General features: G+C 39.8%; 1 protein-coding gene across 3 annotated transcripts in view; it reads right to left on the minus strand.

Moving 5' to 3' along the window:
- kiaa1522 (KIAA1522 ortholog) overlaps positions 1-17490 on the minus strand; it is a 27939-nt gene extending 10449 nt beyond the window's left edge. The window contains exons 1-2 of one of the 3 annotated variants that reach the window (XM_035529366.1): positions 17332-17490; positions 16111-16421 (exon numbers count right to left, since the gene is read on the minus strand). In XM_035529366.1, the coding sequence (XP_035385259.1) occupies positions 16111-16360 (250 nt within the window). In that variant the 5' untranslated portion in view covers positions 16361-16421; positions 17332-17490. Of the gene's footprint in view, positions 1-8429; positions 8767-16110; positions 16424-17331 lie in introns of those variants that run through there. The other 2 variants (XM_027006362.2, XM_027006363.2) reach the window with 2 other exon arrangements.
- Between the last annotated feature and the right edge of the window lie 334 nt (positions 17491-17824).

The following is a 17824-nucleotide window of genomic DNA, read 5'->3' on the forward strand; positions in this document are numbered from 1 at the left end:
CCCAGGAACATTATGATCTCACCAGACCTTGTGCTCCTTTCTAGACTCAATTTTGATGCTTGGACCAGAGGCTTGATAAGGACTGAGAGTATACTAGCCTAAACACTGTCAAGGGAGTCAGAGCCTTGCAAGGACAATAGGTGCTCTATTACAGAAAAGCACCTCCAGATATTAACATCATGAAGGCGAACCATGAGATTGTTTTCAGACTAAGACATGATTGTGGGCCGATTGTGGGTGATGTGTTTATCTACATCACATATGCTACCAGATGTCTTTCCAAAAACTAAAACGTTAATAAAGACTTCACTCTTTTGGCTCCTGGCAGAGTGCAAAAGCCCAGGGTGTGCTGTTTATAAACATGGCGAATGGGCCTGGAACCACTGAACCTGATGTTTTTGTTTTTTTAAAGTGTTATATGAAGTCTATGTCACACCTGCAGCTGAAACACTGGAAGTCAAACACAGTACCCCCTTCTATTCACCTCTTTTCTGAAGCTCTGACTATAGGATTTATATTTATATTTAATATATTTATATATAAATAATATATTTATTGCCTCTAGTATTAGGTTTATGGGGGAATATGTGAATGGAATAATGCAATCACATTAAATGGTTACAGAGTTCTGTAAATATATACACTATGTATTGCAAGATTGCTATAAATGGCCTGTTGTATATCAGTGGAGAAATGAGACAGGGCCTTGTGCATGAATTAAACATATTGCATTATCAGTCATTTTCTGCCTTTGTCCTTTGTCTATAAAGATGAGAAGGAGAGATTAGGTCTGCCCAGAATATGTATTCATTTAATCAGGATTCTCGCCTGTCCTTGTGCTCCTTCTTCATGTTTGTAGTGCTAAACTGAGCACTGAAAAGAGAAAAAGAATGCACTGGGAGGGAACAAGCCTAGCTTTTTCCTAGCTATGTTTGGTTACATTATGCTTCAGTTTGCTTCAGATTGTGTGAATATGGAGGAGGCCATTAGAAGCACAAATTAGAAGCAAATACACAAAAAATACAGCAGAATGGTAGAGTGAACCTTCCTGTTAACTGTATATGTAGGTGGTTTTTCCACTGCTTCCTTCCTTGGCTTGAAGTACTCATTTTTTGGAACACAAATTCATATTTCCAAATGCACTGTTGTCTTTTTTCTCTCTTTTTTTTGTTGTCCTTCTCATCTTGTTGGTATCAAACCCCTGTATCAGACTATGGGGCCTATCGTCTATGAACTATGAAGACTTTTCTATTTCTCGGAAATGGCTCATTACATGCTTGTTATTCAAGGTTAAAAATATTCAAGATATATACACTGCACAAAGTTGATGATGAGGATTTTCTAAGCTGCCTGCTTTTTGAGATCAGCTTCTTTTACATCAGCCCCTTATTCAGCTTGTGCTGTGGGAGTCCCCACTCCCTACAGGCTGCTGTCACTTTGTGATACCGGAACCGCTACATAATGCATGTTCATTCATGTGGACTTTCAAAAACAAACTCAGTAATCTATTTGTTGCACGGAGCTCAGTTTAAATGCCATTGAGAATGACCCTGAATATGAGGATACTGTCCAGTTTTAAGCATTTTAAGACACAGTGAAAGCGAAACAGAGGAAGATGTGATTATATAGATATAAATATTATAGGAAATGCCTTCCATTGTGGTTGAATGTTTGTCCCAGACAGATTCAGGCTTCTAGAATTCTGAGAAAGACTTTAATTCAGGAATAATTATATACTTATAAACACCAAAGCAAACTCTTGAGGACAGACTATGATAGCAATCCAAAGACGAACACTCACAGGCTTTAGTTCTCTTTTAGTGTGCAACTTTGTTTTTTTTAATGAATAGGCTGTGTTTTCTGGCCTGTACTTCTATCTGTTATTTAAATTTTGACGAGAGTCTGTTTTTTAATACCTTGCCAACAAGTGAATTCCTCTTCTTGTGTTTCACCCCAAAAGACTCATATACGCCTTTAAACATATTTTTAAAAAAAAGGAACAATGATGAGGAACTTGAGGCTGTTTTGGTTCTAAAAAATTGGGTCTGTGTTATTAGTGGTCTCCTTCTAGCCTTTATGAATCCTAACCTATGACCCTATGAAAAATAGAAAAGAAGGTTTTTTTTGGTGCTAGAGAAACATGTATTTGGGAAGTTGAAAATGACTGAATACCAATATAGAATATAATTTATCTATATGACATTTTCTTCCAAGGCAAACATGGAATGGCCTTTAAATGTAAAGTGAATTTTAAAAAATCAGGGATAAGTTATGACCAGCTCCCAGAAGAATATAAGGCTTGAAGGCATGGCTCAGTAAGTGCAGGAGACCGAACCCCACACCTGATACTACTGTTCCCCAGCTACTGTCATTTCTCATGCTATGCATGTCATAAGAAATAAATATATACTAGATCGTTCTTGCATTTGATGTTGCAGTAGAATTGTTTTGAGAGCTTGTAAGTTTATACTGTATAACTAAATAATTAGGATAGCAGATACAATACAAAACTAAACAGCTCGTCTCACAGCAAGCATTATGTAGGAAGGTTCCTCCTTACTTTTGCTCTCATTACACACATTATTTCAAATGAATAAGTATGTAAGAGGTTTATTTTTAAATCTTTTGAACTTGCTACTCGTGCCCTAAAATGCAATTCAAGCACTCATGATGAGAAACAGAACGTTTTTATTCGTCTGGATTCAACTTGTGTATGAGTATATATTGGCATGTAAGTATTGGCATGTAATGTTTCCTGTTTGCTTTCAGAAACTTACAACAGAGAGCAAAGTTAGTTATGCTTCATGCAAGTGTGACTCTTATACAGAACATATGCTCATATACAACATTTATCAAAGTGGCTGATAAACTTTTGCAGTGGTTTATCTATAAATGAGCACACTTGCTTATTTAGTTTGTTGTCCTGATTTAATATAATGAAAAATGCAAATCTGAGGCATTTGCATGTTGCCCTACAGTAGTTCTAATTCCACAGTAAGCACATTACCTTTTGCCCTGTAAAATCCCATTTGCCATGGTAAAAAAACAGCAAAGCCCTCAACATTCTTCTTTTAGCTGAATGAAAATCTTCCACCCTGATGTAGCACAGTTGGCCATGCCAGTGTCTTTTCGCTCAAAAATGTGGAAAACATCTTAGCACATCTCATGCAGTTGGTAACAATGACATGGAATTGACCATGTAAATGGCTGTGTTAATGTGAAGAAAACTATGTAGAGATCTAACAGGTGGCATAGATTTATTAGAGTTCTACTAATAAGAATTGCAAGGGGAGAACAGAATGATAGCTGAATGTGCTGAAAAAGCTCTCATTACTCTGCTGATCTTTGAGTTGCAACTGAGAGACAAATCAGAATAAATCCATCAGAGGTGTATTCAGTCATATTATATCACATAAAATCTCTTCCAGTGAAACTTATTACATGAACCATAATTTGATATTAATACAAAATGCTGTTAGAGACATCAAACACTCTTTTGTACTTTTGTGTAACTTCCAATCATTTTCTACACATGCTTTTACAGTGGGCATTTGTAAGTAAATATAAATATTCTAACTCAGTCAAATGCCAGTTTAAATGAGGAAACACCATTCACAAAGAACATACAGCTATACTCCTAATCATACAGTTTATCATTTTGTTTGGTTGGTTGACTATATGATGAACTTAGAAGGCAGCATCAAAGAGTGAATTCTGAACTCGTATGGACATCAGCATTCACAAGGCCAGAGTGGTGATCCTGAGAAAAGGACAGACTGACCTGGTTCATTAAGAGACCAGGAATCAAAGAGCCAGCGAGTCTAATGGGACAGCAGCTCAGAGAAAGGGAAGGAGAGAATGAGAATAAGAATACTCATGTGAGTGCTGTGCTTCTCTACTGAAGGAGGAGGGCCTGGGTTTGTTTCCTTATATGGTCAGCATGGTGCGGTGACAAATTGATAGCAAGCTATGCACAGTATGTTCGTTGTTGAGATGAGAAAAAAGAAAGAAACTGAAAATTGTATCACTGTGACCTGTACATTCATACTAGTGTAAATACACAAGTAGTTATGTATGGTTGTTGCCTTGTCTCCTGGGCTGTAACATCCTAATTCAATTTGTGACTAATGCAGGAAGCAGCTGCACTGTGCTCCATTAGAGTCAGACACAAAGTGCCTTGTACCAGAAGCCTTTTTCTCTAACTCTGTGCTCACTCTATGATGATGCTCTTAGGAGTTAGGAGTGGCTACAGAGCACAGACTACTGTGAATTAAGGTGAACTGATGAGGTGAACTGGCTGATATTTTGAAATATCATTCCAAAAATAATTTTTTTACTTTCAGTAGTATGGAATTCTTTTAAGTGTGTAATACATCGAAGTCTACTTCTATATATGCAATAGTTCAGTGAGATAAGTCCATCATCTCTGAAGAACTGGTGCATTATGGAAGCAAGCTCAAACCCACAGTCCCTGAGAGGGTTCAATTACTCTGTTCTAGTCTAGTTGCAAAACTGATACTCTATCAGTTTCTCTAAAAGAAATCTTCTGTTTTTGTATCTGAGGCAACAACTTGAATTAAGGAGATGCCTTAATTCTCTCAGTTCTAAGAGTTGCCATCTGATTTGTACGCAGAACACAGCCCAATACTCAATTCAGATTTGAACTTATTTTCATCAGAGAGATGAAAGGAACTGAATTTGTTAAATAATGAAATATGGCATATCAGGCCCAGCATAGGCCTTTACTCATATAATTTTTAATTATGACATCTTTTGTTATGATATATCAAAGAAATATCAAAGTATCATTTTCACTTCACATTCTCTGAGGATTCTCACCTAAAGCAAGTACAGCAAGCTAAAAAAAAAAAAAAGTCAAAACAAATTCAGAATGTTACTGACAGCTATGAATAATATCTATGAAATGTGGCATTAAAGATACTGTTGTACTGAAAAAGATGAGGCCAAAGCCAGATTTATCAAACATAACAAACAATACAATACAACCTAAGTGTGAAAAGGGGGGAAATGACCATGTTTCATGCAAATCCAGCTATGATAGAAAACGTGCTTTCTGAATGTTTATCAGACTTTGAATCGGAGCATGTTAAAACTGTATGAACACATCCTGCAAGTCGTCCGCTGCCCTCGGCTGGCCATGAAAACAGTGGCCAGATGGGACAGAACATGGAGTAGACCAGCTGATGATTCAGAGAAACAGCTGGGTGATATGGCAGAGCAGATTTATGTTAATGTTTTGTGCGTAATGATTTAACTTATGAGCTTTTCTTGCAAATCTTCAGAGCTGAATTTGATGTCGTTGTCTGCTTCTCTCTTTGTTGAGCCTAGAATGAAGTGCAGCAGGATGTTGGAATGAATGACGAAGCCTCTTTGTGAGGTTTTGATGAAGTTGTAATTTATTAGCTTTATTCATTTGGCTCATTTATACAAACTTGTTAAAACATAACTTCAGTCATTTATTGTGCCAGTCCAGATCTTTGAGGAGTTAATACTTTGCAGTAGCAGCACTAGTGGATGCTAATATCTGTTTATCATAGTAAAGTACTAAATATATAATTATGGGTACTAGTGATCTAACAGATTCATCCAGAAGGATCACTTGTGCATGCTATTACTCAGCATTCATTCTCATGTCTTAATGCAATTTTATCTCTGATTGGTTTGCATGACCAAACCTCATCCCTCATGGCTGTTCAATTAGACACATTCAGTAAGACAGGGAAGTTTTATTTGTGTGTTTGTTTGTGTGCTTGCATGCACTAAAGTCAATGTGAAAATTCACACCTTGTATGATGAGGAATTGAAACAAAACTGTTTAACAAATTCCAAAACAAATTAAACTTTTCGATCAGTTTCTGCTTGTTTATAATGATAACAATATTTTGACTGTATTGAGCACTGTATTAATAATAAATAACCCATAATGATCTCACACCATGGTAATAGCCATGAGTGCCTATTAATCTCAGCAGCACTTACTTTTATAGGCAAAAAATAGTTTTCTGTGCACCGTGCAATGTGACATGTCATGCTGACACTCTCTTTGACTCTCTATGACGCTCTATAACAGTTGACCCACTAATCTCTGATGCAAATATACTATAGATCAGAGGGTTGGCCACAAATCCTCTTAATAATAATGTTTATGTTAATAATAATGACATATCTTCCTAAGTCTTGCCAGGAAGAACCATCTGCTTCAAGCCCTCGTATGTCTCTGGCTTCTTGGTAATATGGAGTCTGACCCTCCCCCATCTGCATTCAAGATCTTATCCAGGTTCCAATCACTGAGAGTGTGTCTCTGTCTCAGAACTTTGTTCTAGTGTTAATCATCATACATGCAGTTATGACCTGTAAAGGTTCCATCCTATTGGCTTCAGCACAATGGTACCTGCCCCTAATGCACAATGACCTGAGCTCCTCTGCAATATCTGGGTTTGGCTAATTAGAGGACTCAGACCCTCACCCTCTCCTTCATCATTATCATTACTAATGATTCATGTAGTTTGCCTGTTACATACAGTAAATCCAACCAGAGAATAATTATCACTGCAAGAATTCATATAACACTGTTAATTCAATACTGTTTTTTTGTTTTTTTTGTACTGCCTGGTAAGTCCCAAGTACTGGGTTGAGAAACACTACTATACAGTATGATGAAAGAAGGCTTATGGGCAATCGTTATTTGTTTGATCCACTGAAGCATAGACAGTAAGCCCAAGCATACATGCTGCCATACACCCTGCCACCCCAACACTGGCTGACTGACCACTCTGTTGTGTAATGCGTTCAGTCTGGCATGAGGAGACAGACTGAGATTCTGGAAGAAGGCTCAGCCAGTTTGAATAAACCCTGCTCTATGAATGAGGAAAGCTGTGCATAGACAGCAGTCCAAGACAGGCAGGAAGCACATCTATATGCTGTATCCAAAGCCTTTGGCATCCCAGTAGACACTGCACGCTAAGTGAGCTTTTGATTGGCAAAATGGGAAGGTGAAGCCCTCTTTTCCTCAGACACATCGATCGTGAGGGCTGGAAAAGCGCAGTGAAAACGCAGGAAATACCCTATTGATACACATACGTACATATACACAAAACTCCTGAATTCATCCTCATGGTTATATCTGAGAATCCAAGAACTAAAAGGGACTTTGACTTTTTACTACAAGCTCTTCCCTAATTAAATATTTTGTTGTAAAAAAAGTAATTCATATCATGTGGAGTATAAAAACAGTGAATCTGCTAGAAAGTGACTCTGAAGAAAGGGAAATAGTTAAAGTCCCATATTAAATATCTGTTGGAGTTGGAAGAATTTTTAAGGTTTAAATACTATCAGAAGTTTTTTTTTTGTTTTTTTTTTTGTTTTTTTTTTAAAGATTGGAGCCCTGTGCATAACCTGCATTAGTGAGACATGTGATTTGCTATCTGCTATAACATTCTAATTACATTTCATGTTTAGAGGGGGATTCCAACTCTGACATTCAGCTGAGATTTAAAACAGTAGGCTTACTGTCTTCTATAAATGTTCTTAAAGCTGCACAGTGCAGCACTGTATAAGCAGTGTATAAGCAATACTCACACAAATCCCACCCCCCTAACTAGCCCAGTGAACATAATATATAGGTAGAAAAAGATAAAACATAGAAATGCAATCTTTGAAAGCAAGATGTGTTTAAAAGTGGTGTAAAGCAGGAACCTGTTTGCCTGCTTTCATTTGTCTGAGATCAAACAGCATCAGTGATGGACACAGGACATGTTTACAGAGATTTTTCCAGAGACACACCTACATTTATTATAAGCCTATGAACTGAACACAAATGCATGGAAAGATTATAGAATACACACAGGAATACCTAACATTCACAGTTTCAGGTGTTTACAGCTGTTAATTAACCCACAGATTTCAGAGTGCAATAATCACACTCATGCCATAGAATTGCTCTGCAACACTGCTTAGGCTGCCTTACCTTTTCAGAGATGACTAAGGACGCATCAGAATATGAGAACTTGCACACCATGTATACCTTGCTTGTGAGGGTTCTCAAAACTCAAGTGTTTATGCCTTTGTTTGTGCTAAGCACTTCAGAATATGACTGCAGAACCCACTTTCTAAAGTATATACACCAACATCTGATTATCATAACTTGGATCTGGCTGTAATAGTGGTGGAAGCCCAGTATTCCATTAATTTGGCTATATATCAAATTGACTTTGGTCGTAAACCAGAGCCCTTACTCCTAGCACCAGAAGGGCATGCTGACATGTTTTTAAGTTGCTTACAATGATCAACTATATAAATATAAATGACTGATCAAAGCTAAGCAAAGATAGTGCTACCATAGTATGATCATAACATCCAAAATGAGTCACATTTATCAAATAAATTATGCACCTCAAATATTTTCCTACCTGCTCTGACCTTATCCAAATGTCCAAATTTCCAGAAAGCCTTGGCCTTTCTTGAACTGTGGTGGCCAGTAACACTGGCCTTCACTTTCTTCTTGCTGATGGAGTTCCCCATAGCATTGATCTCAGCTCCCACAAGCTCTATATTCCCAATGCACAGAAAACATCTCACTGCTGCATCTGGAGCTTCTCCTCCCACTCCTCTCGCTTCCTCCTCCAGCTCCGTACTCTTTCACCCAAGTGTTCCAGCAGCAGACGCAGGACAGAGCTGCTCTACTATGTGCTGTCCCAGTAATCCAGCCTGTGTTTGTGTGTGTGTGTGTGTGTGTGTGGGTGTGTGTGTGTGTGTGTGTGTGTGTGTGTGTGTGTGTGTGTGTGTGTGTGTGTGTGAGAACACAGCTCTTTCTCCCTTATTCACAACACTGTGCTTTAAGCAATGATCACAACACACTTCAGCCAGTTGTAATGTGGAAAAGGAGGGACTGCAGCTAGTTCCTATTGGATTTACCTGACCCTGAGCACATACACACTGCTCCTTTCTGCAGTTTAGCTGAGATCAGCATTATGTGGAGGATCAGAGCATTCACATGTGGTCTAGGTATACATTCTTTCTGTCCCTCCCTCTTATAGCCATGACCTTCTTCTGCCTATGCCATGAGACTTAACAGTGCCTGATCTAATCTCTGCATTTCTGAAGGGAATCCCAATAATTCTGTTATAACAGTCTATCTTATTTAATATTTTAGTACACTCTGCATAACCATCAGAGAGCCTGTTATCACATGTCTCAACCCGCAACAAACCTGAATGCACTCTCATGAAACTAATAGCTCTGAATTATTTATTGCTATGATGAAATTCCAGTCTCATGATTAACATAGTTTTTATTCCAGCACTCCTCCTATTCCATTGTAGCTTCACCCATGCTCTGGTTTTGTCTGCTTATTCCCTATTTTCTGAAATTATACATCTGGATCTCCTTATATTCATTGTCTTGAACCTATCTGTCTTGATTACAGCTCTCTCACATTTGTGTACCCCCCACCTCCACCCCCCCCCCCCCCCCACACACACACACACTTGGCTGTCTTCACTCTCTTGGCTGTCTCTGTCTCTGTGTGTGTTCACCTCTGATGTCCTGATCATCTCCCATGGGTCTCACCAGCCAGTGATTTTACACAGGGCCACTGCATAGGAACATTCAGGACCTGCTCGTTTCATTCTGATCATCGGTCTACTACGCCTGCAAACTAATCAAAAAAAGCAATTGATGGAGGGGTGCTTTTGACACAGGTAAGCATGCGGCTCCTATGAGCACAGCAGCCCATGTGTTCACCATACACCATTACAAAATCATGCCAATGCGCTCATGGCATAAGCTCAAACAAACAGTGGTTATGTGCAATGCAGACATAGCACATACTGACATTACATCTGCAATATGATTACCACTAAACTACCGCTGTAGTCACCATTAATTTAGGCCAGTGTACTAAAGTTGAGGGCGAGTCTACTTTAGGCATATGGGTGTTTGCTTCTTTTCAGGGTTATGTTTTGTCTATGCCTCCCCCTCCCCTCCTACCATCCATTGAGCCAGTGGTAGTGTTGAGTGCAGATGTTGTGTGGCAATGGAGGTTCCCAGAGCAGATTTGAGTGTCTCAAAGGTTTCTGTAGTGCAGTAAGGATTTTATTAAGGTAAACATGAGATGCACAGATGTCATTAAATAAAAAGAAACATTTACAAGTTCAGTGGTCCCCAACTGAGTAATGAGCTATTCTCAAGCTCATTGCCTTTAGCAGTCACAAGTTAGTTGTGAGGCCATACAGATTAAATCATTCTCTATAAACAGAGATGTAGTATTCCAACAATGCCCTCTCTCTCTCCTCACCCCCAGGCTGTACTCAGTTGGGTGCCTTTATATAGGTAGCCTAGCCCCTCTGGCTCTGGAATAGTCCATTGCAGCAATGAAGGTTTAAAGCAGACAAACAGTACAAAAGATCTTTTCAGACATGTCTTCTATAAACACATACAAGCAATAAACAATGACCCATGAGTATTTACGTGGCATTATCAGTATCTATATACATTTTCATTGTCAATTGTGGCATGTGCAGTCTTTTGTTTTTTACAGTTTCCTCTGTCTCCTAGGACAGCTTTGGTACCACCCAACTGCTTAAAGGAAAGCATACCAGCTAGTGGCTCTCTTTTCTTTGGCCAACCTGAAAAATATGCCTCTGATCATATAACATTACATAGTCTTAGGGTTACATATTGCCCTGGTTATGATGCTGTCCACAGAACTCCATCACAACGCAATTTTAAAAATGAGCACAGGCACACAAAAACTGACCTCCTGGCATCAGGCAGCAGTGGTTATCAGCTAGCAGGCTCAACTAAAGTACATTTTTATTGGCCTGCGTCAGTTTCCAGCTCAGGTCAGTGTGTCCTCCTGGCGGTCTGTAATGGAATATCTGTGATTTCTCAGGGATCGCTGTACTTTGTCAACACAGGTAGTACGCCTTACTAACACTGTCACTTCAAACAGCCTGTCATCCTTCAAGCTCTTTATCCCATACATGTTTTATTGTTAGTTATAAGTGTATATAACAGTTTAAATGTGGCTTAAATATGATCAGCTACAGGATGATTTTATTAAAAAGAAATAAGAGATAAGAAATAAGAGGTAGACATTAGATAAATATAGGTGAGGAAATTAGTAGTATTGCTGCATGCACACACAGATACATGTACACCCAAACTGTGATAAGAACCCAAAAGAAGCTTTCAGAGGGCACTGTTTCAGACTAAGAGCTAATTGGTCCTCTGTGATGTTATCTAAATACAGCCCATTTATAGGTTTGTATTACAGTATTTCCAGAAGTGCATCCCACACGCTAGCCATCTTTAGCCCTACAACCACTCCCCTGCAGCCCTGAATGCTACAGTCACATTGATTTCAGAAATGTGCTGTGGTGAGCAGTGGTATTTTAGCTGGCTCATGATCTGAAGAAATGGATCGGGCATGACAAGGATACCCTAAGGGCTGTGTGATATTACTTAGAACAGCTTCCTGAGTCATTTAGGCGGACTATGACTAATGACAACAAAATGCAGCCAGATATTGTACACAGACATGTGCATATATGTGTGTATATATAAACAGTGGTAATAAAAATTGCAGTGTAGTACAAGATTTCCACTGTAATCCTGATAGCTAAAAGGCAATCAAAATATGGGAACATAGCCTGTAACCCAGTTAAACTGATGGAGAAGTTTTGGACTTGATTCATACTGCCCTCTTGTGCTTAAGGCTTTAGCAGAGCCATCTACACATTTGGCTCCTCAGCTCCATTGCTGCTTTTTTAAATCTTGGGGTCCTTCTGCCCTCCACAGGTTCAAGTTTTCCTTTCTTCCAGCACACCAGATCTGGATAATTATCTAGTGATTCATGAATCATGGCCAAGCACCACATATTGGGCTCCCTGGCCTGAATTTGTGAACCCCTGATCTAAAATTTTGCCTTACACTGAGTGCTTTACTATTTACTTTCATCTTCAGGAATACAAAACTATGCAGAAAGCCATCTAGAACATTTAGGTAAATGCAATGTTCTACTTGTCCACAAAGCCGTTATTGTGCTAAATCCACTAGAATTCTGCTGTGTGGAAATGCAGGCTTACAACACAACTGGCATCAAGGTGAATTCCTTCTAGCTGCATTCCAGCAGGTCCGGAGACCGGCAAACACACAAAGCACTCACCTGGTGCCAGTTTGCCCTCTCCTCCTCTTGCTGCTGAGGGCCCCTCAGTTAGTTCTGCTCCCTGCTTGCTGTAGTATTCTTGACCCCCAGCATTTCTGACTTACTATCAGAATCAGAGACCATGAAGTTAGATCCCTGAACGCATACATCCATTGTTCTGGATTGAAGCCAGTGTACTGAATCTTCTTAATGAATCTCTGTGTCCATTGCACCCTGTCTCCATTCCTGGTATGCTTGGCTCTGAGATATGAACAAGCCACGGAAGAGAAGCTCAAGGTTAAACTGATCTGATGAGTCATGAGCCATTCTGGGAACAGCAAGGCATTCAGCAATCAGTATGATTTAACTATAGATTTGGCCAGGTATATAAAAGGGAAACGGTAAGAAAGCAGAATATATAGGCATAATTTATCACAAGTTAACAACTGAAACTTTGTTCTACATTTATCCATGTCTGCATATATGGACTATAATCTGCAAATGCTCTGCAAATACTGAAATAGGTGAAATTGACTGCACCTCCAACTCCATGGTCCTAGGTCCAAGCTATTGAAAAAAGACCTCTGCATTTCAGAAGGGCCTGCTGTGCCTTATCCAGAGTTGGTTCTATGCCAACATCTTTAACAAACACCATGTTTTGAATGGGTAAATGAGAGGTCTGCAAAAATATAAATGAGAAAGAATTTATGTGTGAAGGTGGTAGTGAGATGATGGGCTATATGTTATGACAACAAAAAAGGTTTAGTGCCTCCATGATGAACTCTACCCCTGTTATTGCTAGTTACAGAGGTCTAATCTGACAGTCTGGTTTAGAAGTGTGTGCGTGTGTGTGTGTGTGTGTGTGTGTGTGTGTGTGTGTGTGTGTGTGTGTGTGTGTGTGTGTGTCATATAGATACTGGTGTAATCACCATAACCATGTCTCAGGCTACAGAACTTCTACTGTGGATGTGCCCTATACTGCCTTGTTTAAAATTTGTTCAACATTGTTCAAGGACCAGAAATGCATTAATGCCACATAAAATCAACCTATAAAAGGATTATCCACTTACATTTATCCCTGCTTGACATTATAAGAGGTGTTCAAGAGCCTTGACTCTTAGTTTCCATAAAGGGTTTATAGTAACAAGAAGATGTAGAGTTCTTATGTAGCTTTAGAGTGAGTCATACCAGTTACAGTATAAGCCACATCAGCTGAATTGATTTTGCCAAGGTGAGGGTGAGGAATGGCAGGGCAGTGGTGAAGATGGGAAAACTGGATATGTCAGCAAGTGTATTCATCACTGAGGGTCCCATAATGAAACACACTGATGCTGAGAGACATGAGATGGCCTGGCTGATAAAACCCCAAAGGTGCCCAAAAATATATATGTTTCCTTCACTGAAGCTTGAACTTCTGATAAAACTCCAGAAAAAAATTAATTAAAATAAATCCTGTCAATATTTGTACCATGTGATTCATACATGAAATGTCCTACTTTTCACAACATTTTAGACTTTGTAAAACATTGTATCCATCACATACACACATTGTTCTTTGTTGACAACACACAGTGTTCTTTGTTGATATTCTGTACAGGTTTTCACAGTGGGAATGAGTTTTTATCTCTTCCTTGTGTGTTGAATCATTCAACATTCAGCTGTTCAGTTTTGTGTGTGCTTCATACATGGTCATAGTTCAGACCTCCTCCTGATTTACCCACTTCTACATGGTTACCCATTCAATTTAGCAATGGATATGACATTCACCTGTGCCAATAGCCACAAGCAGCAGTGAGCCAAACCTTCTGTTTTGGTTTTATTCAACCCTTTCAGTACATTGATGACAAGCATTGCTTTTTGTTGTTGCTGGTGGTGGTGGAGGAGTTTTTTATCCTCAAAAGCCATTTTTAACAAAGATTTGCTTGTAGGTGCCTTGGCTTTACACACACTGTATGAATCGATTAGATATGCAGTTTGTCCAGAACTCCATCTGAGTCTTGGACAGTACCCAGTTCATTTCAACAGCGGGACTTTAGTTAAAATAAAGAGGTAGACTTGATTCTGCCTCCAACTTTTGCATTCCTCTCCTTTCCCAACAGTTATCGAACTGAAAAGCCATGCACTGTGATCTCACCCCTAAAAAATGCTCCAGACCGGATAAAGCACCCAGGAGGGAGCAAAGCCCAATGAAACAAAGGTGATGCAATGGTTCATTGCTGCATTATCAACCCATAAGCCCAGAGATGTGCTTGAATTAGCTGAATCAGCACAGTGTGATGGGCTCGCCGATGGGATGGGGAGAGGTCTGACAATGCAGGTCCCACAAGGGAGATCTAAAACACATTCAAATGAAAAGGATTTGAAAAGTTTCTACACTATTTTTTTTAATTACGCTTTCCCCCTACCTGTATTCTCAACGCAAAGCAGAACAGCAAACCCTAAATAAGAGACCTCTCATTATAACCGCCACATGAGGGTTCAGAGAGCATCATAATGTGCAATGGGATACATAACAAAGCATAATAAGCAGTAATGAATAGCTGAATTGGGTGACTGTATATGTGTAATTCTACCTCCCTGTAATTCTGCAGTAGCTAGAGGACTGCACTTGCAGAGACTGAGAACATGCAGGAAAAGAAAGAAGGAGGGTGTGCTCTAATTAAAAAAGCATTTACTAAAGAATCCACTCTCTGTCATCTCTCTGGTTCAGTCCAACATTGTGTGTTTAATCTCCCTGCTCTGCCATATATTCTTTTAGACCTTCTGGTTCTCACTCTATCTTCCAAATGCCTCTGTATCAAAGGTTTCTTTCTGGAAAGGGAAGGATGAGTACCCTTTATAAATGGTTACAATAAGTCCAGGAGCCTAAATGTCTCCAGTACTCATGGAAAGTATCCAGGTTTTCTTCCAAGTCCTCTGTAACCATTACCAGGACAATGCTCCATAACATTTACATAAGTCTGCAAAACCAATACCGTCAAGCTATGCATACCTCTCGTTTCATGTGCAACATGTTATGCTTGGCAGAGTTGAAGTAAAAAGTTTTCTGCTCATCTGGTTAGGCTGTGAAGCTCAAGCTGCATAACAGGTTTTAAAGAATGACTCTTAAGGAAGAACTGTGAGGTCTCCCAGAGTATGTCATCTCTGGCTGAAATACGGACTTTGCCCTTCCCATAACAACACTTATACCTCAAGGAACACAACACTTATACCTCAAGAGACACAACACCAAACCCAGAGAAAAAGTCATACATCTCTGCAAAATATATTTAGAAACTATTAATTCACTCAGACAATACCAGATGATATAAGGTATAAAGATGACAACCAAGAAGCTGATGAATACTACCTGTGAACCTCAAAACCAACAATTAATATAACATGCTAATTATTACTTATTTGTTCAATTAATATAACATAAAACTATCAATACAAATTCCTACAATTACCAAGACTAATCAATCACCTTGCTAACAAGAGCCACTGTTGTCAACAACTTGTCTTTCTTGATGGTGTTGTAGTTTTATTCAATGTCACATGAGGTTAGGAGACAACTCAGAACCAGAAAGAGAGAGAAACAGCAAAAGAAAATAAAAAGAAAATTCATTGCCAACCAGATTAGTCACTCTAGAGTAGATATGTTCCATCAATAGTGATGCAATCCTTCATGATAATTATTAGATGACCCAATGATAACCAAGCACATAATAAAAGACATTAAAGATCTAAAACTTCCAGTGAGATGCCTATGTGGAAACTACAGAAAATCAAAAGGGCCTTTACAGTATGCTTTCATGGAATTTAAACAATACACTTACAAAGGCACCATGTGTCTTTCATCCAAATCTTAAACACATAAGGCCATATGAAATTGACTGGACATCACCATTGTGTTTCACTGAATTCTTTAATGCTTTAATTTAAGTCCTTAATGCTTAACATACCTTTGGAGGAGTCTTGATTGGTGTGAGTCTGTCTGATGGTAGTGTCTTCCCCAGTTCGTCCTCTCAGACTTCCTGAGTGACTCTGGCCATTACTAACATTCCTTGTTTGCTTGCTGCCCTTAAACCAGCTGAATGCCCGACCCAAGGATGAGCCACGCTTGTTCTTGCCCTTGCTAACCTTACACTGCAGGGCCAGTATGTCAGTGATGTCCCTGGGCACCAGGTCCCCCATGGAGCTGCTCCTGGACATCCTTAGGCCGATGACCCTTAGAGCTCACGCTACTCCTCAGTTATTCCAGTCTCCTCCCCCGCTCTGGCAGCCAAACAGAGAGAAAAGGGGTATGAGCATCAACTTGAAATGAAAACACAAAAGCGTGACAGCATGTCATTGCTACAGATTAGATAAAATTGTGGACTAACAGACCAGTCACGAAAAGTAAGAGAAATGGAGAAGCCAAAAATGTAGGAATGCTGCAGTTCTTGACTAGTAGCTGCCTCAGAGCTTCACCAGAAATAACACCATGTCTTTGCCAGTTTACTCCCTTGGGTCCACAGAGGGAAGTAGATGTGAGGGTTAAATAGGAGCCCCAGTTCTGTGTGTGACTCACATGGATTTTGATTCAGGTGATTGCAAGTCCTAGTTCAGCCTATTTCTAGCATTCATGTGCAAATGCAGCACTCTCTGTGCTCTCATCCTCAGAACAAAAAAAACTTCCCAGTAAGCCTCCTAATCTCATTCATTTCATGAAAACTGGAAAAAAAAAATGACAAAGGGAAACAAAAGTGGAGTAAGGAAGGGATGAAAAAACACCATGCAAAGGAGAGAAAGCCCCCTGGCTCTCCCTCACCCCATCAGCACTACCCAGAAGACTCCAACTGCAGCCCTTGTCCTTGAGTGCTTTTTATTTCTCAGGGTAGTGCCAGTGGCAAACTGTCCCACTCTGCCAGTCTCACACTCTGCTTAAGGATGCATCTTTTAGAGTATGCAACTAACTGCTCACCCTCTGTGGCTGTAAACTATGACTGAGTGCTTCAGATGAGCAGAAAAGTGCTGACAGGATGAATAATACACCCCTGGATACTCCCCGGGGAGAAAAGGTTCATACAAACTACCTACTTATAGACACACACCTATGTCCACACTTACATACAAACACAAAAGCAATGGCTTATAAATAAGCACATTCACATATTTACATGAAACTGCACACACATACATACCAACAGTACACTATGGAGGGGCTCTGCCCTTCTGCTCTTGTCTGCTTTTGTCCACCTCTCTGCTTCGTTTTCTCTGTCCTTTGCTGTGCTGTTTGTTCAGCTCATTCAGGGTGACTGGAGCTCCATGCTGGGCTGTCCTCCCCCTCCTGTCTGCTCTCACTCCAGCTCACCACTGGCCTCTGTTCAACTCTGCAGAGAGGAACTGCGACTCACACGTATTCCAGCCAGTGCTGTTTCACAGGGACAAGCTCCTTCCCTCCTTCCCTCCCTCCCTCCTTCCCTCCCTCCCTCCTCTTTATTTTTCTCCCCCATGTTTCTCTTCACTTCCACGCCCGCACCCAAACTTACTTTGCTTTGCTCCTCTGTGCCCCCACTCAGTGAACTCTCACACAGCACTCCATTTATTCTCTTCTCTATCTGCTAGCCTTGTTTTTGTGTTTCCCTCCTCTTTATGAAGACATGCTTAGATTTCTTACTCAGACTTTCTCCTTTG

This window comes from Electrophorus electricus, chromosome 8 (assembly GCF_013358815.1).
Source record: "Electrophorus electricus isolate fEleEle1 chromosome 8, fEleEle1.pri, whole genome shotgun sequence".
NCBI lineage: Eukaryota > Metazoa > Chordata > Actinopteri > Gymnotiformes > Gymnotidae > Electrophorus > Electrophorus electricus.